Genomic DNA, 24,263 nt, shown 5'->3' on the forward strand with positions numbered 1-24,263 from the left:
AACTGATTTGACCTGCAGGTGCTATATCCACATACGTAACTTGTGGTGTCACCGCCAGACACCACACTTGCTAGGTGGTAGCCTTTAAATCGGCCGCGGTCCGTTAGTATACGTCGGACCCGCGTGTCGCCACTATCAGTGATTGCAGACCGAGCGCCGCCACACGGCAGGTCTAGAGAGACTTCCTAGCACTCGCCCCAGTTGTACAGCCGACTTTGCTAACGATGGTTCACTGACAAAATACGCTCTCTTTTGCCGAGACGATAGTTAGCATAGCCTTCAGCTACGTCATTTGCTACGACCTAGCAAGGCGCCATTACCAGTTACTATTGATGCTGTAAAACATGTACCGTCAAGAGCGATGTTCACCATTTACGGATTAAAGTTAAGTTTCCAACAGCTACGTCCTTTTTTGCTAAAGTCTAACTTCCTTGTCCTATTCCAGACCTCACGCCAGCCTGCGTGAGCTAAAACGCGTGCCTTTCGGCTTCCTCTCATAGTGGGTTGGCTGTCTTGCCAATCCACAACATAACTACCCGTGTCGACTCTGCGGTATCGTGGAACGAACACTGAGTCATGTGTACCCTTACAGTACTTCAGCTTGGCCAGTCTGCTTGCTTAGTGCCAACTTGATCGTACAAATACACTGTACCAAAATGCTTTCGAGGAGTACTGTATCTCAAAACAGGTAATATGGAAATTAGCTATGGCATTGTTGGCCGGGGCCCATTCGGGAAAGTTCGGTCACCGAGTGCCGGTTCAAAACAGGATATTCACGACGACTGTAAACTTTCCATTCCAGAGGCATTGGAAGCTCAGCTTAGAAAACTCTAACAGGTGTTCAATGTCAGTATTACGGCTTAGGTTTATGGATTACTCGACAGTATCTTATCGTTTTTTTACCGATGAACGTGAATGGTAGCCGAAGAGTACTAAAATTCTTACTCTACTAACTAAAAAAAAAACGCAACAAATAAACGTAACAATAAATTTACCAAACATCTTTAAAACTTGTATTCCTGCCGAGGAGGCCCAACTTCTTAACGGGCCCTGAAATTCGCGTCTGCATCTAAAGTTACATACCAATGCTCATGGACAGCTCCGTTTTCTTTCCATGTTCAGTTAGCCGAATAATTTAAATTTCACACTGGACCCGCATTCGGGAGGACGACGGTTCAAACCCGCGTCCGTCCATCCTGATTTAGGTTTTCCGTGATTTCCCTAAATCGCTTCAGGAAAATGCTGGGATGGTTCCTTTGCAAGGGCACTACTGACTATCTTCCACATCCTTCCCTAATTCGATGAGACCTATGACCTCGCTCTTTGACCCACTCCCCCCCCCCCCCCCCCAATCAACCACTTTAAATTTTAAAATACAATTAAAAATACTGCCCATTGTTGTGAAAGTGAACCACATCGGTGTTGATATTGTAATGTACAGAATGTCCTGTAGGTGACAAAAAAAGAAGGTGTTGCTGCAGACAGTTTTTAAAAAAATAAATGAAAAAGATAATATTGAATCTTTATAGCTCCAACTAGCTAAGCCGAAGATGTGATACCTGTATACAGCTACTTCACTAGAGTATATTACTTTTATTACCCAGTGATTCATATTTTTTTATTCTAGCTCAGATAAATGACAGGAGATGACTCTGAGAGAAATCTGCTATCACTGAAAAGTATTAAGTGATGTATCTGATACATTGTTTCGCACTTATTAACTGCGTCAGACAATATATGGTTCAAATGGCTCTGAGCACTATGGGACTTAACTTCTGAGGTCATCAGTCCCCTAGAACTTAGAACTACTTAAACCTAGCTAACCTAAGGACATCACAAACATCCATGCCCGAAGCAGGATTCGAACCTGCGACCGTAGCGGCCGCGTGGTTCCAGACTGTAGCGCCTAGAAGCGCTCGGCCACTCCGGCCGGCCAGACAGTATATGTTTGTGACGATTAATAGTACTAATTTGACAGAACTCATTCCTTACCCGTATCGTCTGCGGTGTTATCGTATCGGCGACTTCAGTTCCTGGGTACTCGAAATCCTGTATCGTCTTCATAACCGCTTCGCTTTCCGGCTGGATGAGCCTCAAGATGGTAATGTTGGTACCACTGAGGCGGAACTGCGTGAAGTCCATTGTATGGGCGTCCTGCACAAGTAGTTGTTCATATGCACAAACAGAAGTTGTTGTTCTAAAGGTTAGAGTACGGAGTATTTCAAATGGTTCAAATGGCTCTGAGCACTATAGGACTTAACATCTGAGGTCATCAGTCCCCTAGAACTTAGAACTTCTTAAACCTAACTAACCTAAGGACATCACACACATCCATGCCCGAGGCAGGATTCGAACCTGCGACCGTAGCTGTCGCGCGGTTCCAGTCTGAAGCGCCTAGAACCGCTCGGCCACTCCGGCCGGCTATGGAGTGTTTGTAAGTGGTTATTTGTTCCTGTAGTTGCAGCCATCTCCTTGTGAACTGTCTATACTGGATGTAGCGGGTACGAGTTTGGTTATTTTGGTATGTACACTCACCAATGTGTTGGGTTTTTCTCCACGTCAAACAGTCTTCCCACAAACGCGTCACAAAATGTACGAACTGATGTTTTCTGCACGGTCGTAACTGCACTACTGAGTGGCCAACTGCTGTCTGTGTATACTACCCGTTTCGCGTCCACTTCAGCATCTGACCTGCTGCCAACGGGACAATAGGCATTAATGGCTTGCTCTTGCCGCATGCACTTGGAGGTACTAACCAACCTAAGGCTCCTAATAGCTATAATCGCTAGACTGGAAATGACGTAAATACTGATGTCATGTTGTTCAGGATAGCATCTTGAGACAACAATACAAATTTCTGCACTTACATCCATTTCACTCCATATACTGAAGTCAGAGGAAAACGGTTTCATTAATGAATATCTACTACATTAAGTGAAGCTTAGTCTAGACAGAAAATACAGTAACCTTAACTTAATGAACAAGTGCAGATTAATAAATAATCATGATTAAAATGAATTTCATCTTATTTGGAATGTGTGATACCGTATTTTCAATTAAACTCGACTTGCAGTATACGAGATTCGAACGCCCACGATTTCAATCTAATTTCAGGAAAATTACAGTAACAGTAGTATATGGTAGTATGTAGTTCCCAGAACAGATGGGAAACATTTTATAATACTGGAAGTCATTTCTTGTTATTTCCTCTTGTGCCTAAGCATTGTCCTGCGTCACCACGGGGTCGGCGTGTTATTCTGGATTTGGCAATAGCTGTGATAGGGGTACAGTGACCCCACCTCTTCCATTGTTTGAAACGATACAATGTAGTATATGTTGTATCCAAGACAAGAAGGTTCAGGACCTGCTTATCGATGGCGTCTCAACAGAAAAAGGATGTTGCACCACGCTGAATGTGGTTTTGGCTCGCAATTCCAAAAATTAAAGTTTAATATGCATATGAAAGAAACTTTCAGCACAGTCTAGCCGTACTGTTACATAACGCTGTTCTCAACATTATCTCTACAACGTATACAGGAACCTAGAAGACCTAGCACAATATTCCGTTTCACAAAACAAAAATTCTGTGCTGCGCCTCCTTCTGCCGGGACACAGTTACTGAAAATTTCGCCGAAATCATAATGCTCATCAGACACTACTGCAGAGACAGTGGCTATGCACTCAGCAATGCCTGCGAATCGGTGCTCGTTTCCGAGAGGTCGCATACGAGTATGTCGATCAGTCTGCTATCACTAAGGAAGCAATAATAATCAAGCGATCAGCTCCGAGCTTACGCAATGGGTTGGTATTCGGGGGAGCCTAAATTAAAATCCCAGCATAGTGCTTTATGTGGTGCCTGGTTATCCTAATTCATTACGGAGGTTTCCCGGTTTAATTCCCAAAAAACGGTACGGAAATTTCCTTCACCTCCACTTGCTTATTTTAACCAAATTTTCTGGTTATTTAGTCAATGAACCATTTAGATATAAATGAAGGAGTAGTATGTGTTTAGGCTTTGGACACTGACAATGACGGAACCTTTGCTACGGAAATACAGTAAGAAGTGAAAAATGTTCGTTCTGCAAAATCTACTGTGTTCATAATGTCGCTTCACATACAAGATTATCCCACCTATCTTCCATTAGATGGTCTCAAATTTATAAACATGGGGCGAAAGGCTGTCTAATTAAACACACTCTGTTCTATGCGAAGATCTTCGATGAATGTTGCCACCAGAGAGGACCTGTAAGCTATAATGCTGTCGCCATTCCGAAGTAACACACAAACTGTCATTCGGTAAGATACACGACTCGGTTAGTCCGTTATAGGAACACTAGTATGACTCCTTTTCAGTCTCCTCCTCCCAAGATATTCCGAGGACCATTCCATAAATAGACGGAATGGGAATAAAAATGAACGGTCGCATTATACGTATAGTCCTCTGTCCCTAATCCAAAATAAGCAATAATAGGTGCAAGTCCTCTTTCTGGGAAGCCCGCCATGTCTCTAAACGTCAAAGAAGATGCTACATACGTCGCCGGGTGTACATCGGTGTTTACGCAAGGTAAGAATACTGCATGGTGCCATGGGAACAATGGGCTGCGCACGAAAATCGTCAGTGGGAGAGATTCCTTATACGGAAGATAATCTGACAGAGACACTAGATTTACACACACAATATCTCTCTGGACGTCAGCACTGCCCTTTATAGTAATTACACTACCTGAAAAAAAGTAAAGCAGCAGGAAGGCATTATCAGATGTCACTGTAACTTGGTACACGCACGCACCATCGTCAGATGTGTAAATGATTACACTATACAACAAAAAAAAAGTTTTTTGCAGATATAGAGATAAACCATGGTGGACCTAATTAATTTGGACTTGTTGAATCTGAAAATGCAGCTAGATTTTCGCCATCACCCTCCAATTTTTTGTTACGGCGGTTTTTAAATGCCTATATCTAAAGACAGAGACTGGGGTGGCCTACCCTAAATTTAGACAATATATAACATACTTAATGCCATAAAACTATCCTACTCTAGTGGCCTGGGCCTAATATGCATTTTTATAAGAAAAATTGCAACATTCATTTGCTCGATAATGGGTGGAGGGTTGAGTCTTTTTGATGACAACTTCCTTCTGTGGGATATATATATATATATATATATATATATATATATATATATATATATATATATATATCCTTCACGCTTCAAAAACCAAAAGTAGTCACTTAACATTGAAGAGTTCCATCTACCTTTAAAGCAGCTTTCAATTCGAAAAATATCCTGATCGAACCTTTCTTCGTGTTCGTCACTAACCACTCCCAAATTGGTAGGGAAGAAATCTAAATGAGAATGAAGGAAGTGCATTTTTAATGACATTCTGCATCCAAGATTTTTATAGTTCTCTAAAAGAGTTCCCACTAATAAGTCACTGTTTTCTGCTTTTCTATTCCCTAGGAAACCTTCAAAGACATCCTTAAAAGATCGCCAGGCTGGAAGTTCTAACTGACTTAATTTTTCTTCGAAGTTCTTATCATGCATTAACTTCCTAATTTGTGACCCAGTAAAAATCCCCTCTTTCAATTTGGCGTCACTTAATTCTGGGAACACTTGACGTAGATACATGAAACCACTAGCATTGACAAAATTCTTCATAAGGCCGACCTTAATATGCAGCCGGAGAAGGAAAACATTTTCAGAATCCACTTAAGGTACATATTTCACATTTCTCTCCCTGGAGCCAATTTCTCTCGTGGTGGCGACTGATAACTGTATAATGTTTATCTGTTGCACGGCTGTCCCAAAGAGAAAGGAAACAGCCATACTTTGTAAACCACTTTGTACACCAGTTAGTAAACCAATCACCTTAAGATCACCTCATATTTTCCAATTTTCTTCATTATACTTAATACCTTCAAGTATCTCTGACAAATTTACGTAGTTCTCTTTCATAGTCACACAGTACCCTACAGCTACAGATGGTCTTGGAACCGTCAATAAACAAGCGTCACTTAGCAGCATCGTATGGTATGTTTGACTGCTTTATTAATCCTGCTACATCACTTCAAGCACAAGCGTTGCCCTCCATACGGTAATATGTCATCAGATCTTTATTACGTTGCTTAAAGTGAGTAATTCTTGTTTCTTCATGAAGTAAGTTCCATTCCTTAAGACGGAAGATAAAATTTCTGTACGCTGCTTGGATAAGTATAAACCACGAACTAGGTCATTCAAGTCTGCTTCTGTAATTAAATGTGGTCTTTGTTCTGGAAAGTGCTCCTCTCCACGTGATTTACATTGTGCTTCCTCAGCGGTTGTAGATTCGCGATCAGAATTAGGAACTTCTTCCCACACTAGTGGAGGAGTTGGATCTGGCAGGTCTTCACGGTTGCGAATAGATCTAATTGCTGAGGACGGGTTAGGGTACTTAATGTTCTTCTTATTCTTTGCTGAAAAGCCAGTTACATTAGTCAAACAGAAGTAGCAATCATCAACATGATTTTGAGGCACTCGGCAGATCATTTGTATGCCAAATGGTAAGTGCTCCTTTTTCCTTTTAGACATTTTGTTAGTTTACGAAGGTTGGAACTTAAATAGTGGCAACTATTTATTCACAATCGATACAAAAGAGTTACATGTTTGCACCTGTTACTGTCCTTCAAAGCAGTCGCCAGCGTTGTGTAGAACCCGTTGCCAGCGATGTGCAAGGCGCAGTATACCGTTACTAGAGCCTGTTCTGTTGATATTGCGAATGGAGCGGTCTATTGCCCGGCTAATCTCTGGAAAAGTTCAGAAGCGAATGCCACGAAGTGGTTCGTTCATCTTCGGAATCAAATCAAAGTCACTAGGACTTAAGTCCGACGAGTATGGTGGATGATATAGTATTCCCCAGTCCCATAGATCGAACATAGCAGCCACAGCATGCGCGGTATGCGCCCGCGCATTGTCGTGCAAAATGATGGTTGGGTTGCGAAGAAAGTGTCGCCGCTTCTTTCGCAAAGCTGGTCGCAGGTGATGCGAACAATAATACGACTTAAGTCCTCGTGTCAGACAGCGTTATCACCAGCTGGCAGAGTTTGAGAGGGACACCACTGTAGGGCTCCATTTCGCCGTCTGGCGGAATCACGCATTTTCCAGAAATGTGGGGCATTCACATTTGACATTGGCCCGATGTTGGAGTGCGTTGGAAAGTGATGGTAGTCTTACTTGCTGTCAAATTTCCGGTGGACCATTTCTCATCACCACAAGGGGGAACGACGTATTGTGCATCAAGAACACCCTAACCACTTCAAATCCGCGCCTGCGATCCGAGAACACATAGTGGACTCCCTGCAACGTTCTGTGTCGTCCTGGACCACTGGTTGGAGACAAGCAACAGCCAGATTAGGGACTTACCATCCCTTGTAGAGGCAGCTGCGAACATCATAGCACAAATGGCTGCGTTTGCAGTGGAACGGTGAACAGCAAATATACACTTCTGATGAATGGCGTCGTGTTGTGTTCAGTGATGGATCCCGATTCTGCACTCCACCAGATGACAATCATCGATCAGTATAGCAGCGGCTGGGGCAGATGTCCCATTCTTTCAATGTCCTGTGGGGGACAGCGATTTTACCCAAGGCATCATGATGTGGGAGAGCCAGTGCATATGACTACAGGTCACAGCCCCTGACTGAGGGGTACATTACAGACATCCTACATCCTCATGTGTCACCTTCTGCGACTGTATCGTGGTGCCATTTTTCAACAGGACAATAGTCGTCCACATATGAGACGTGTTCATACAGGAAATCTACATGATGCAAAGGTGCTCTCATGAGTAGAAAGATTCCGAGATCTCTCCCCTACAGAGCAGATGTGGGTGCGGCATGGGTGTTAACTATGTCCCAGTGACAATATCTAGATATTAAGGACCATTATAACAGCCGTTGCCTCAGGAGAGTGCACAACGGCTTTATGATGTCCTTTTCAACAGACTCAATGAATGCACCCAGACCAGAGGAGATGCAATGTCTTACTGATTAGTGGACTCATACTATTAAGTTCTTTGGAAGTTTGATACGATTTTGAAATCATTGAAATAAAATCACATACCCTCTCAACCCATGAAGTTTGTTTTGCTTCCTCCTTCCCTTCCGGTTGCTTCGCTTTTGCAGCCTGGTAATTATAGCTATTACAAGTCGTATGTTTTTAGAATGGTTAGTACCATTAAGTACATGTGACAAGGGCAAGCCATTAAGGCATTTTTTCCCTGTGCAGCAGGTCAGGTACTGAAGTGTGGACACTTGGACACGAAACCGATAGTCTCTTCTGACAGGTGCTGTCCATTTAATGGTGCAGTTACGACCGTGCAGAAAACACCAGGCTGTAAAGTTTCCGACATGTTTGTGGGAAGATTGTTCGATGCAGAGAAAAAACAACCAACACATTGATGTATGTTCATATTAAGGTACCACATATAGAAGTGTCAGCGCTTATATCCGTTACACCACATGTATGTACGAGGGTCACTGTAAAAGAAATGCACATTATTTTTGTAAAAATACAGTTTTCATTCTGCATGTGTGAAAGTTTTACAGTGTTTAGATACATGCTTCCAGCTTGTTTTCAAACTTAAATGGTTCAAATGGCTCTGAGCACTATGGGACTTAACTTTTGAGGTCTTCAGTCCCCGAGAACTTAGAACTACTTAAACCTAACTAACCTAAGAACATCACACACATCCATGCCGAGGCAGGATTCGAACCTGCGACCGTAGCGGTCGCGTGGTTCCAGGCTGAAGCGCCTAGAACCGCTCGGCCACTCCGGCCGGCTTTCAAACTTAGTTCAACCTGTCCCCGCGAGTGGCGCCGTCACAGCATGTCTTCAAGATGGCTGCTACACTTGACGTTCGTCAGAAGCAATGTGTTGTCATAGAATTTATGTGCTGTGAAAACGAGACAGTGGGAAACATTCACAAGAGGTTGAAAAAGGTGTACGGAGATGCTGCTGTCGATCGCAGTACAGTTAGTCGGTGGGCAAGCAGGTTACGTGATGAAAGCGGGCACGGCAATATTAAGGATTGTCCTCGCAGCGGCAGGCCTCGTACTGCACACACTCCAGACAAGGTGCAGAGAGTTAACGAATTGATGACTGCTGACAGACGCATCACAGTGAACGTATTGTCACGCTACGTTGGGATAGGGGAAGGAAGTGTCTGCAGAATACTGAAAGTAAAAACTTTGTTCCAGGTGGGTTCCCAGGATGTTGACAGTGGCTCACAAAGAAACAAGAAAAACGGTATGCAGCGAACTTTTGGAACAGAACGAGAATGGTGGAGATGAATTTCTTGGAAGAATTGTGACAGGTGATGAAACATGGCTCCATCATTTTTCACCGGAGACGAAGAGGCAATCAATGAAGTGGCATCATGCAAATTCACCCAAGAAAAAAAATTCAAAGCATGCGGTCTGCTGGAAAAGTTATGGCTACGGTGTTTTTGGATTCCGAAGGACTCTTGCTTGTGTATATCATGCCAAGTGGAACCACCATAAATTCTGATACTTATGTGACGACACTGAAGAAACTTGAAGCTCGACTAAGTCGTGTTCGACCATATCGGCAAAAGCAGGATGTTTTGCTGTTGCACGACAATGCACGGCCACATGTCAGTCAAAAAACGATGGAAGCGATCACAAAACTCGGATGGACAACACTGAAACACGCACCTTATAGTCCTGACCTAGCTCCATGTGACTATCATCTCTTTGGGAAACTGAAAGGCTCTCTTCGTGGAACAAGGTTTGAAGATGTGCACGCTGCCAAACAGTGGCTCCAACAGGTTGGTCCAGAATTTTACCGTGCGGGTATACAGGCGCTGGTTCCAAGATGGCGTAAGGCAGTTGAGAGGGATGGAAATTATGTGGAGAAATGAAAATACTGTTCCTAAAGGATGTATCTACACACTGTAAGGCTTTCAAACATGTAGAATAAAAGATGGGTTTAAAAAAAAATAGTGTGTATTTCTTCTGGGGTGACCCTCGTGTGTTAGAGGGAGAGAGAGATCACTTCCAGAGCAGACGAGTAGTAAGGTTATATTGATAAGTGGGTGAATACTGCCAAATTCTTTGTAAATTTGACTCGATTTTGTAATCACTGAAATAAGATCACATATCCCCTCCTCTCTTCTCATTTCGTTTCTCCTCCTCTTCTGGATACTACACTTTTTTTGTTAGGCTGTGTATGTAAACGTAGCCAGGGGATACATTATAGAGCCACCTTCAGATTTACAAGCAACAAAATCGGGGACAAGATGTTCTATGTCACCTCATGAAACAACTGGACCTAGCAGACTGAATAGTAGGCCATTGATCACATGTGACAGTGCGTCACACATTACAGAAACAATTTCAGAACCTGTCGCATAGGGCTAGAGCGCCGTGAGCTGGCCTACCAGAGAGGTGAGCAGGTAGGACTGGTAGACCTCGGTCAGCTTGATGTCGGCGGCCTGGCGCAGCACGGGCATGATGAGGTCCGTGTCGCAGTCCAGCACCAGCCGCGACTCAGCCGCCTGCTTGATCTCCTTCAGCAGCGGCCTGCAACAGACGACGGACAACAGGCGCTAGGCGTCTCCCAGCTCGAGGGCGTATTCGTGGGGGGTAAGGAAACGTGATAACTGTGTTTGCCGAGCAGCGGGTTATCGATGGTTTCTTGCGTATCGGTATACGCACCTTTACGAACTATGAAGGTCGGTGCCCGCCCGAGGGCAGAGGAGTTTTGAGGGGAGCGGGACTTTGGAACGGGGAGGTGCCGGGCAGCGCCGCTGCGGCTGGGCTGATGAGCGCTGGCGGTGGCAGTCGACGTCTGGACGACACGGAGTGGAGGCGCGTGTAGTTCTGTTAGCATTGACAGAACCTGGGGCGAGTCGGGCTGTTCACTAACACACTCGCGAAGTTTCAAGCCTTATGAGAAGCTCAATTTTAGAAATACTTAAATGTAAAGACCACGGGTTTCGCTCGTCTTCTTGTTAACCGACAATTCGCAGTAGTGAGGACTGCCTAGTGTAAGTGTGTCTACCAACTCATTACTCGAGTGTGTTGGTCAAATATTCTGAGATAATATTATGTGCAACTCGTACTCATCAGTCTAGATGAGTGAATCTTAGCTCGTGAATAGCACCAGTCATTTCCAGTACATAATTAAGTTGTATTGTGTTTTGACCTTGTAGACGTTTCTTGATTACTGTTTAGTGTTGAAATATTTTGTGGCCGTGTCTAACTGTCGTTGTAAGTTTCAGGTAACGTTTAATTTACATTAAATGTATTCGCAGTTGCGTATATGGACAACTATCAGCTGGAGAATGGAACGATGACGATGAAAATTTTTGCCGGACTGGGAATCAACCCCGATTTCCCGCTTATCACGAGCGGTCACCCTACCATTTAGCTATCCATGAGCGACTCAGGGCCAGATCCAAACCTCCGTACGTCGTCAACCACACATCCACATCCTGCACTCGTACATTCATTACGCATATTTCCGTACAGGTAAGACATTTTACTTGAAAGCCGCTTGTGTGGTATCGGCGGCTAAATATGGTAGTTAGTTAGTTAGTAGCGTATTCCATTGATCAATCGCACGGTACGGTAGCCGTTATGATGTGGAACTTGTCAAGTGCACAAGAAATGCACATATGAAACAAATTTTTTTAATATACATATATTTTACAATACAGAGTTAAAGATTAATATTTCTGTTATTTACCCCATAATGATGATGGTCGAAGTAGAGAGGATATAAAATGTAGACTGGCAATGGCAAGGAAAGCGTTTCTGAACAAGAGAAATTTTTTAATATCGAGTATAGATTTAAGTGTAAGGAAGTCATTTCTGAGAGTATTTGTATGGAGTGTAGCCATGTATGGAAGTAAAACATGGACGATAAATAGTTCGAAGAAGAAGAGAATAGAAGCTTTCGAAATGTGGGGCTACAGAAGAATGCTGAAGTTTAAATGGGTAGATCACATAACTAATGAGGAGGTATTGAATAGGATTGGGGAGAAGAGGAGTTTGTGGCACATCTTGACAAGAAGAAGCGATCGGTTGGTAGGACATGTTCTGAGACATGAGGGGATCACAAATTTAGCATTGGAGGGCAGCGTGGAGGGTAAAAATCGTAGAGGGAGACCAAGAGATGAATACACTAAACAGATTCAGAAGGATGTAGGTTGCAGTAGGTACTGGGAGATGAAGAAGCTTGCACAGGATAGAGTAGCATGGAGAGCTGCATCAGACCAGTGTCAGGACTGAAGACCACAACAACAACAACAACAATTTACCCCATTCCCTTAAATGACACAAAATGCATATACTGTATTTATAGATTTATATATTCCTATTCAAGAATTCATCTATGGTATAGTACCAGTTGTCAAGGAAATATGATTTCAATTTATTTTTGAAGCTATTATTGCTGTCTGCCACACACCTTTTTTCACCTGGTAATTTGTGGAAATTTTTTTTAGCAGCATATTTTACCCCTTTCTGTGCCAAAGATAGGTTGAGCAAAGGATAGTGTAAATCTTTACTTTTTCTGGTATTATAATCATGAATGTCACTGTTGGTTTTAAACTCATCCATGTTGTTGAGAACAAATTTCATTAGTGAGTAGACGTGTTGTGAGGCTGTTGTAAGAATTTCCAATCTTTTAAAAAGATACCTGCAAGATGTGCGACTATGAACCCCACACATTATTCTAACCACTTTCTTTTGAGCAGTGAATACTTTTTGTATAAATGTTGAGTTACCGCAAAATATTATTCCGTATGACATCAGAGAGTGAAAGTATGCAAAGTATGTTAGCTGACTAGTTTCTATATCCTCAAAATTGGCAATTATTCTGATTACAAAAGTTGCTGAACCTAGTCGCTTTAGGAGATACAAAATATGAATTTTCCAATTAAGATTCTCATCTATGTGTACACCCAAAAACTTGGTATGCTCTACCCTGTCTACTGACTTCTGTTGATGTGTTATATTTATTGAAGAAACTGTACTTTTTGCAGCAGAAAATTGGATGTGCTGTGTTTTTTCAAAGTTTAGACTAGAGCAATCCCATTTGCAGAAAACAAATTAATGACTTTTCGAAAGACCTTAATTGTATCATTTTCAATTGGACTTTCTTTTACTGGATTAATAATAATGCTTGTATCATCAGCAAACAGTGTCAGTTTAGCTTCCTGTTTCAGATAGGAAGGGGGGTCGTTGACATATATCAAGAAGAGAAGGGGACCCATGATTGAACCCCGTGGAGCACCTAATGTAATTTCACCCCAGTTGGATGAAGTGGAAAACTTATTTAAATCACTTGACACATATAACGAAACTTATTGCTTCCTGTTCTGTAGGTATGACTTAAACCACTCATATGCTATTCCATTTATACCATGGAATTGTAATTTCTGTAACATAATGTCATGGTTCACACTGTCAAATGCGTTGGACAAGTCACAGAAAATTCCTATTGGTGACATTTTATTATTTAAAGACTCTTATTATGTGGACAGTGAAACTGTATATTGCTGACTCAGTGGAACAGCATTTTTGAAATCCGAACTGTGATTTACTAAGTGTCCCATTAGTGTTGAGATGGCTAATCACTCTTGAGTATATTACTTTCTCGAAGGTTTTTGAGAATTCTGTAAGCAAGGATGCTGGCCGATAATTATTGACATTGTGGTGTCCCCATTTTTGTAGAGAGGCGTGACAATGGCATATTTTAACCTGTATGGGAAAATACCTTGAGTTAGTGATGCATTACATATGTGACTCAGAACATCAGCTGTAATTGCTCCACATTGTTTTAATATCTTATTAGAGATGTCATCTACTCCAACACAACATTTATTTTTCAGACACTTAATACTTTTACTTATTTCACAAGAGGTTGTTAGGTGAAACTTAATCTGACTATTTTTTTTCAAAACAGACTCTTCCATGTACTGCCTAGCTTTTTCTTTTGAACTGTTCTCACCAATTTTTTCTTCTACACTTAAGAAATGATAGTTAAATACATTAGCTACTTGCTACTTTTGGTTAGGATTGTCTCGTTCTCTTCAACAGTAATACTACCTACCCCAGTATCGCAGTGCAGCTGGATCCTAGCCTCAACGAGCCACTACACAAGCACCTTAATTACAGTTATCAGTACCATTGATAAGAGAACACATCGCACTGCAAAGCAGAATGACGCGGACGATGCACAAATCTGAACTGACTCAACGACCAACCGTTGCCTGGGCTTAACTTATACTAAAGAGCCAAAGAAACTGGTACATCTGCCTAATACCGTGTAGCGCCCACACGATCATGCAGAAGTGCCTCAACACGACGTTTTATGGATTCGACTAATGTCTGAAATAGTGCTGGACGGAATTGACACCATGAATTCTGCAAAAAAAAAAAAAAAGAATGGCTCTGAGTACTATGGGACTCAACATCTTAGGTCATAAGTCCCCTAGAACTTAGAACTACTTAAACCTAACTAACCTAAGGACATCACACACACCCATGCCCGAGGCAGGATTCGAACCTGCGACCGTAGCAGTCCCGCGGTTGCGGACTGCAGCGCCAGAACCGCACGGCCACACCAGCCAGCTGTAATGAATTCTGCAGGTCTGTCAACAAATCCTTAAGAGTACGACGAGGTGGGAATCTCATCTGAACAGCACGTTGTAAATAATGTTCACGTCTGGGGAGTTTGGTGGCCAGCGGGAGTGTTTCAACTCAGAAGAGTATTCCTGGAGCCACTCTGTAGAAATTCGGGAGGTGTGGGGTGGCACATTGTCCTTCTGGAATCGCCCAAGTCCGTAGGAATGCACAACAGACATGAATGGATACAGGTGATCATACAGTATGCTACGTACGTGTCACCTGTCGAGTCGTATCTACACGTATCACGAGTTCCACGTCACTCCACCTGCTCTCGCCCCACACCATTACAGAGCCTCCAGAAGCTTGAACAGTCTCCTGCTGATATACAGGGTCCATGGATTCACGAAATTGTCTCTATGCCCTTACACACCCATCCGCTCGATACAATTTGAAACGGGACTCGTCCGACCAGGCAACATGTTTCCAGTCATCAACAGTCCAGTGTTGGTGTTGACAGGCCCAGGCGAGGCGTAAAGCCTTGTGTCGTGCGGTCATCAAGGCTACACCACTGGTCCTTTGGCTCCGAAAGCCCAAACCGATGACGTTTCGTTGAATGGGTCGCACGTTGACATTTTTTGATGGCCCAGAATTGAAATCTGCAGCAATTTTAGGAAGGATTGCACTTCTGTCACGTTGAACGATTCTCTTCAGTCGTCGTTGCTCCCGTTCTTGCAGGATCTCTTTCCGCAGCAGTGATGTCGCGGATTCGATGATGTTTTATCGGATTCCTCATATTTAAGGTACACTCGCGAAATAGTCATACGGGAAAATCCCCACTTCATCGCAACCTCGGAGACAGTGTGTCCCATCGCTCGTGTGCCGACTATAACACCCCGTTCAAACTCACTTAAATCTTGATAACCTGCCATTGTAGCAGCACTAACCGATCTAACAACTGTGCCAGACACTTATCGTCTTTTGTTCTTGTCGACCATAGCGCCGCATTCTGCCATTTACACAACTCTGTATTTGAGTATGCGTTTTCATGAGGATTAAATATCTTGCTTTAAGGCTAATTAATATCAAAATGGTTCAAATGGCTCTGAGCACTATGAGACTTAACTGCTGTGGTCATCAGTCCCCTAGAACTTAGAACTACTTAAACCTAACTAACCTAAGGACATCACACACATCCATGCCCAAGGCAGGACTCGAACCTGCGACCGTAGCGGTCACGCGGCTCCAGACTGTAGCGCCTAGAACCGCACGGCCACCCCGTGCGGCTAATTAATATCATTTCGGCAGTAGGAGATGTATCACCTCAGTTAAAACTAACGACTTAATCAATAGCTTTTCGGATATTTGATTTCACCACTGAAGTAATTGGTATTAAGCCTCTGTTACTAAGGCTCCCGTTTGGAATGGTGATTATTCGAGAACTTTGAAAGAGTGCTTTGATGTTTGCACTGTATTTGTCATTTGGTGCCGCGTGCCTCACACATAGCCATGGCTGGTTTCTCGTTGTATCCCACTGAGGCGCGAGCGGTGTTGTATTGTTTTCCACGTCAATCACAGACATAAATTTTTTAATAAGAATGGGGAGGGAAGACTTGCTCCCTTTAATGGCGCCGCCGTTTATGCCCAGTTAATGTGTAATTTGAGATCATTTTAGCTGAAGGTGCTCTATTTCCTTAAACCCTTGGGTGACTTATGTCACGTCAAGACTATATTATGCCTTTTAATTCTGGTTTTATTTACTTAAAAGTGGCAGGCGTCACGCTCCTGTTTCTTAAGAGTGACATATCTCGCGTTTGACTGTTTGGTAGTTTTGATCCAGTTTAGGTAAAATCTTCTTTCCACAAACCCATACGCCACGTTTTGACAAACTATTAAACTAAACGCACATTTTGCTTAAGGGTTTTGATTGAGTTAGAATAAATGCCCATTTTGTTTAAGGGATACAGGTGTTTTGGAATATTTGTTTCTAGTAATCTCGATCTAAAGCGACGTTCCTGCACATAACTTTGTGAACCAAAACATTGTGACAATTGCCCATCGCGAGACTGAGTGTCACCTGGTGGCTTTGCGGGCACGTGAGGAGGTAAGGAAAGCATATAACTGAAGCGGAGACTGTTGCAACGATTAAGTGAATCACGGAAATTGGTACCGCACTAACCTCAGCTGCGAAGCTTCGCTTGTATCGCTCTGTGGTGCTACCGTTGCTCACCTTCGGGTCTTCGGCCTGGGCCACCACCAGCCCTGCTAGGACGCGGACTCTCCAACGCCTCCAGAATAAGGCGCTTCGTTGGAGCCGGCGCGCCCCTCCAGACACTCGGCATAGCGTAGACAAAAAGTGCCAAGTTTTCTTATAGGGAGGCTTGTAAAACTAAACAACTGTGGAAGAATTGAGAGTGCTTAGAAAAATGTTTTCTCTGGATAGTAAGGAGGATGCTTATAGATCACGAACGCCAGCAGATTCTTAGACGAGGCACAAACATCGTACTGTACAGGTCTTATGTAGAGACAGCTGTTACGAAGAAGTGTTGTTTGGCAGCTTTCAGAGCAATCCAGGAATGCAGGAAAACATCGGAACAATATTCGACCAACGCTGAGAACGGTTTTGACAGTGAAAACGTAAGAAAGACCCCAGTATCCGTCACACGCCAGCCGACTCAAGACAGAAAATTTCACCCTGCCCAGGAAGGCATCGTCATGGAACTGCGACCAGTCATTGGTCGGCATTGCAAAGTCAGTCCGCCACTGACAACGCCGAGAGCAGGAAATATTCGATAAGTCGGCGAGCTTAGCATCAGTGATGAGAGGTGAAAAGACAGTCGGGGAGACAGCGCGGAAGCAAGAGGACGTAGGAGCTCTTCCATCCCTGGCCTACATTCGCCTCCCGACACCGTGATATCGCAGCTTCGGCCACGCGAAATGGTGAGATGATTCATTCTCCCCTCCTTCCGCTTAATAACGGAGTCGTGTCCGTGTCCAGTCAAATCGGCTCTGAGATCTGTAATTTTTTTTATGTAAAACCTGTTGTAACAAAAGCAAACAGTTCACATTTTAATATTATAACTACTCTGTTCCATTCGTACCTCAGCCCCCTATTCTAATAACATTTTGTGTTCTTTGATTTCACTTACACTACTGACCATTAAAATTGCTACACCAAGAAGAAATGCAGATGATAAACGGGTATTCATTGGACAAACATATTATATTAGAACTGACATGTGATTACATTTTCACGCTACTTGGGTGCATAGATCCTGAGAAATCAGTATCTAGAACAACGACCTCTGGCCGTAATAACGGCCTTGATACACCTGGGCATTGAGTCAAACAGAGCTTGGATGGCGTGTACAGGTACAGCTGCCCATGCAGCTTCAACACGATACCACAGTTCAGCAAGAGTAGTGACTGGCGTATTGTGACGAGCCAGTTGCTCGGCCATCATTGACCACACGTTTTCAATTGGTGAGAGATCTGGAGAATGTGCTGGCCAGGGTAGCAATCGAACATTTTCTCTATCCAGAAAGGTCCGTACAGGACCCGATCAAATGAAGGGTAGAGCCACGGATAGTAACACATTTGAAATGTAACGTCCACTGTTCAAAATGCCATCAATGCGAACGAGAGGTGCCCAAGACGTGTAACCAATGGCACCCCATACCATCTCACCGGGTGATACGCCAGTATGGCGATGACGAATACACGCTTCCAATGTGCGTTCACCGCGATGTCACCAAACACGGATGCGACCATCATGATGCTGTAAGAAGAACCTGGATTCATCCGAAAAAATGACGTTTTGCTGTTCGTGCACCCAGGTTCGTCGTTGAGTACACCATCGCAGCCGCTCCTGTCTGTGATGCAGCGTCAAGGGTAACCGCAGCCATGTTCTCCGAGCTGACAGTCCATGCTGCTGCAAACGTCGTCGAACTGTTCGTGCAGATGTTTGTTGTCTTGCAAACGTCCCCATCTGTTGACTCAGGGATTGAGACGTGGCTACACGATCCGTTACAGCCATGCGGATAAGATGCCTGTCATCTCGACTGCTGGTGATACGAGATCGTTGGGATCCAGCACGGCGTTCCATATTACCCACCTGAACCCACCTATTCAAATTCTGCTAACAGTCATTGGATCTCGAACAACGCGAGCAGCAATGTCGCGATACGATAAACCGCAATCGCGATAGGCTACAATCCGACCTTCATCAAAGTCGGAAACGTGATGGTACGCATTTCTCCTCCTCACACGAGGCGTCACAACAACGTTTCACCAGGCAACGCGGGCCAACTGCTGTTTGTGTATGAGAAATCGGTTGGAAACTGTCCCCATGTCTGTACGTTGTAGGTGTCGCCACCGGCGCCAACCTTGTGTGAATGCTCTGAAAAGCTAATCATTTGCATATCACAGCATCTTCTTCCTGTCGGTTAAATTTCGCGTCTTTAGCACGTCGTCTTTGTGGTGTAACAATTTTAATGGCCAGTAGTGTAGGATTGGAAAATAATAGCCAACCAGCAGGACAATTAAAAGCTTGCTAACCCTTTACCATGGTTTCGACAATGATAAAGTTGTGTTCTTCAGAAGGTAAATTGACTTGTTGTATAAATTGTTACAAAATAATTAATGAAAGTAAAATGAATCGCAAGCCATCTGCAGTTGTTTATATCTTTGAGATGAAAACCGTTTTCGCTGCTTTAAAACAGCATTCTTGAGTGAACTACATAAAAAGGTACAGACCCCATGTAATACATATGTTCTAAATACTATAAGAATCTTTTAAAAAAATTTTAAGAAATTTTAAATATTTCAAGAATTTTAAGAAAAATCTTTTTAATATTTTTATGGATCCTTTGTAAAGTATTTAAATATATAGAAAAAAATCTAAATTAAGACGTACTTATTACGGTGTCGGATTAGCACACCAAGGCGCCCCCGACGTTCGTAGTCAAAAATCAAAATCCAGAAGAGGGGAAGTCGGCAAGATAAATGAAACAGGACATCGGGGCAAATAGTACGGTGACAGACTCCCAGAGACAAACCATATATAAGTGCAATGGGTGAAAACGAAAGACATGAATAAGGAAAGATCTTGAACCTTCTGGCAGATTAAAACTGTGTGCCGGTGCGAGACTCGAAATCGGGAACGCGCCAAAGGTCCTGAGCTCGATTCTCGGTCCTGCACACAGTTTTAGTCTGCCAGGAAATTTCATATCAGCGCACACTCCGCTGCAGAGTCAAAATTCCATTCTGGAAACATCCCCCAGGCTATGGCAAAGCCATGTCTCTGCATTATCCTTTCTTCCTGGTTTGCTAGTTCTGCAAGGTTCACAGGAGAGCTTCTGTGAAGTCTGGAAGGTAGCAGACGGGGTACTGGCAGAACTGAGGCTGTGAGGACGGATCCAGGGTCGTGCTTGGGTTGCTCAGATGGTAGAGCACTTTCCTTGGAAAGACAAAGGTCCCGAGTTCGAGTCCCGGTCCAGCACACAGTTTTAATGTGCCAGGAAGTTTCATATCTGCGCACATTTCGCTGTAGAGTGAAAATTTCGATCATTAAGGAAAATCATTAAGGAAAAAAAGGGCCTCCAGCTAGATAAATAACAAACACCTTGCTCCCGACGTTTGACATTTGTTCATAATGACGTGAGGGTGAGTGATGGGGAGAGCGTGTGATAAAGAGTCGAGGGAGGGGGAGTTGGTTATTTAATTCGCTGGAGGACCCAATTGTGATTTGTCCTTATTTACGTCTTTCGTTTTCGCTAACTGTACTTATATATGGTTTTTTTCTCGTAGTGTGTCACCACACTATTCTCCCAGACGTCCTGTTTCATTTATTTTGAAGACTTTCCCTCTTCAGGGGCTTTATTTTTGACTGTGACTGCTGGGGGGCGTCTTGGTGCGCTCCTGTGACGCTGTTGTAAGTACTTTTTAATTTTGATCTTTTCTTCCTGTTCAAATACTTTACGTATGACCTATAAAATATTTTTAAAAATTTTCTTAAAATTATCAAAAAATTAAAAGATTCTTATAGTATTTTGATCATATGTGTTACACGGTATCTTTTTCTTCTTATGTAGTTTACCTGAGGATGCTGTTTTAATGCAGCGAAACCGGCAGTGACAATAAAGATATCACCAGTTACAGCTGACTTGCGATTGACTTTACTTCCATTCATTATGATGTTTAACGTCTGTGGCTGCCCGCATTACAAAGTTGTGTATTACAGAATAGTTAGAAATGCGAACCAGAAAAGGAATTAAAATCGATAAACAGTACATTTCGATTTTCCCAATGGTATAGAACTTTATCGTAAAACTTTGTAAAATAAAACACACGTGTCATTGGATTCAGCTGACGTTTAGTGTGGCACATAAATGGCTAGTGACATAAGCCAACAGACTAAGATGTGGAGGCACCGGCAATAGTAAAACTATGGTAAGACGCAGTCCCTCTGCGAACGAGTGTGCGCATAACCACACTGAGGAGGCAATGCCTGATTCAGTAAATGAAATTGTTAATAGTTAAAAACAGAATAAGACTAATAAAATAAGAAAAAGGAGGCAGAGAGGGAGGAGGCGTTAAAGTCATATGACAAGTAAAGAGCAAGTCGGCTCAGGTTAACAGTGATAATTATTTGCATATGTGTGAATAAAGCAGCGTGAGAAGAACTTGTAAATAATTTAATTTAAAAGTTTTACGACAAAGCCCTACAATATTGGACTACTACCATCAGTCATGCATCAAATTGCTGATAGTTGTGGTGTCATGTGCATTCTACTAGACAAGAGTCTTTCGGCTCCAATGTCCGTTTTTGTTTATATATGATTCTACGAGTAAGTTCTTCTAAAAAAATTGTAATTTATTGTTTATCAGTATTGGTTTCTTTTCTGGCTGCCATTTTTAACTATTTTGTAATAACTTGTTCAATAGTTCCATTTCCCGTCTGGAGAAGACAAATTTATATTTGTCAAAATCATGGTAAAATTTTTAATCTTTAATCATTTTTCAATTATATAAAGTTTCTACTTCCCTATTACTTTCTTTACTGTATGATTAAATGATGATGGCGTCCTCTTGGGTAAAATATTCCGGAGGTAAAATAGTCCCCCATTCGGATCTCCGGGCGGGGACTACTCAAGAGGACGTCGTTATCAGGAGAAAGAAAACTGGCGTTCTACGGATCGGAGCGTGGAATGTCATATCCCTTAATCGGGCAGGTAGGTTAGAAAATTTAAAAAGGGAAATGGATAGGTTAAAGTTAGATATAGTGGGAATTAGTGAAGTTCGGTGGCAGGAGGAACAAGACTTTTGGTCAGGTGAATACAGGGTTATAAATACAAAATCAAATAGGGGTAATGCAGGAGTAGGTTTAATGATGAATAAAAAAAATAGGAGTGCGGGTAAGCTACTACAAACAGCATAGTGAACGCATTATTGTGGCCAAGATAGACACAAAGCCCATGCCTACTACAGTAGTACAAGTTTATATGCCAACTAGCTCTGCAGATGATGAAGAAATTGATGAAATGTATGATGAGATAAAAGAAATTATTCAGGTAGTGAAGGGAGACGAAAATTTAATAGTCATGGGTGACTGGAATTCGAGAGTAGGAAAAGGGGGAGAAGGAAACATAGTAGGTGAATATGGATTGGGGGGAAGAAATGAAAGAGGAAGCCGTCTGGTAGAATTTTGCACAGAGCATAACTTAATCATAGCTAACACTTGCTTCAGGAATCATAAAAGAAGGTTGTATACATGGAAGAATCCTGGAGATACCAGAAGATATCAGATAGATTATATAATGGTAAGACAGAGATTTAGGAGCCAGGTTTTAAATTGTAAGACATTTCCAGGGGCAGATGTGGACCACAATGTATTGGTTATGAGCTGTACATTAAACTAAAGAAACTACAAAAAGGTGTTAATTTAAGGAGATGGGACCTAGATAAACTGACTAAACCAGAGGTTGTACAGAGTTTCAGGGAAAGCGTAAGGGAACAATTGACAGGAATGGGGGAAAGAAATACAGTAGAAGAAGAATGGGTAGCTCTGAGGGATGAAGTAGTGAAGGCAGCAGACGATCACGTAGGTAAAAAGACGAGGGCTAATAAAAATCCTCGGGTAACAGAAGAAATATTGAATTTAATTGATGAAAGGAGAAAATATAAAAATGCAGTAAATGAAGCAGGCAAAAAGGAATACAAACGTCTCAAAAATGAGATCGACAGGAAGTGCAAAATGGCTAAGCAGGGATGGCTAGAGGACAAATGTAAGGATGTAGAGGCTTATCTCACTAGGGGTAAGATAGATACTGCCTACAGGAAACTTAAAAAGACCTTTGGAGAGAAGAGAAGCACTTGTATGAATATCAAGAGCTCAGATGGAAACCCAATTCTAAGCAAAGAAGGGAAGGCAGAAAGGTGGAAGGAGTATATAGAGGGTTTATACAAGGGCGATGTACTTGAGGACAATATTATGGAAATGGAAGAGGATGTAGATGAAGACGAAATGGGAAATAAGATACTGCGTGAAGAGTTTGACGGAGCACTGAAAGACCGAAGTCGAAACAAGGCCCCGGGAGTAGACAACATTCCATTAGAACTACTGATGGCCTTGAGAGAGCCAGTCGTGACAAAACTCTACCATCTGGTGAGCAAGATGTATGAGACAGGCGAAATACCCTCAGACGTCAAGAAGAATATAATAATTCCAATCCCAAAGAAAGCAGGTGTTGACAGATGTGAAAATTACCGAACTATCAGTTTAATAAGCCACGGCTGCAAAATACTAACACGAATTCTTTACAGACGAATGGAAAAACTGGTAGAAGCGGACCACGGGGAAGATCAGTTTGGATTCCGTAGAAATGTTGGAACACGTGAGGCAATACTAACCCTACGACTTATCTTAGAAGAAAGATTAAGAAAAGGCAAACCTACGTTTCTAGCATTTGTAGACTTAGAGAAAGCTTTTGACAATGTTAACTGGAATACCCTCTTTCAAATTCTGAAGGTGGCAGGGATAAAATACAGGGAGCGGAAGGCTATTTACAATTTGTACAGAAACCAGATGGCAGTTATAAGAGTTGAGGGACATGAAAGGGAAGCAGTGGTTGGGGAGGGAGTGAGACAGGGTTGTAGCCTCTCCCCGATGTTATTCGATGTGTATATTGAGCAAGCAGTAAAGGAAACAAAAGAAAAATACGGAGTAGGTATTAAAATTCATGGAGAAGAAATAAAAACTTTGAGGTTTGCCGATGACATTGTAATTCTGTCAGAGACAGCAAAGGACTTGGAAGAGCAGTTGAACGGAATGGACAATGTCATGAAAGGAGGATACAAGATCAACATCAACAAAGCAAAACGAGGATAATGGAATGTAGTCGAATTAAGTCGGGTGATGCTGAGGGAATTAGATTAGGAAATGAGACACTTAAAGTAGTAAAGGAGTTTTGCTATTTACGGAGTAAAATAACTGATGATGGTCGAAGTAGAGAGGATGTAAAATGTAGACTGGCAATGGCAAGGAAAGCGTTTCTGAAGAAGAGAAATTTGTTAACATCGAGTATAGATTTAAGTGTCAGGAAGTCGTTTCTGAAAGTATTTGTATGGAG

At 42.6% G+C, this 24,263-nt stretch overlaps 1 protein-coding gene across 1 annotated transcript in view; it reads right to left on the reverse strand.

Moving 5' to 3' along the window:
• The window catches only part of LOC126457432 (glutamate receptor ionotropic, kainate 2-like), a 261,933-nt gene that overhangs the window by 135,070 nt on the left and 102,600 nt on the right, over positions 1 to 24,263 (reverse strand). The window contains exons 6-7 of the mRNA XM_050093703.1: positions 10,440 to 10,581; positions 1,993 to 2,154 (exon numbers count right to left, since the gene is read on the reverse strand). Of these exons, the coding sequence (XP_049949660.1) occupies positions 1,993 to 2,154; positions 10,440 to 10,581 (304 nt within the window). The remainder of the gene's footprint in view (positions 1 to 1,992; positions 2,155 to 10,439; positions 10,582 to 24,263) is intronic.

The sequence above is a fragment of the Schistocerca serialis genome, chromosome 2 (assembly GCF_023864345.2).
Source record: "Schistocerca serialis cubense isolate TAMUIC-IGC-003099 chromosome 2, iqSchSeri2.2, whole genome shotgun sequence".
NCBI classification, from domain to species: domain Eukaryota; kingdom Metazoa; phylum Arthropoda; class Insecta; order Orthoptera; family Acrididae; genus Schistocerca; species Schistocerca serialis.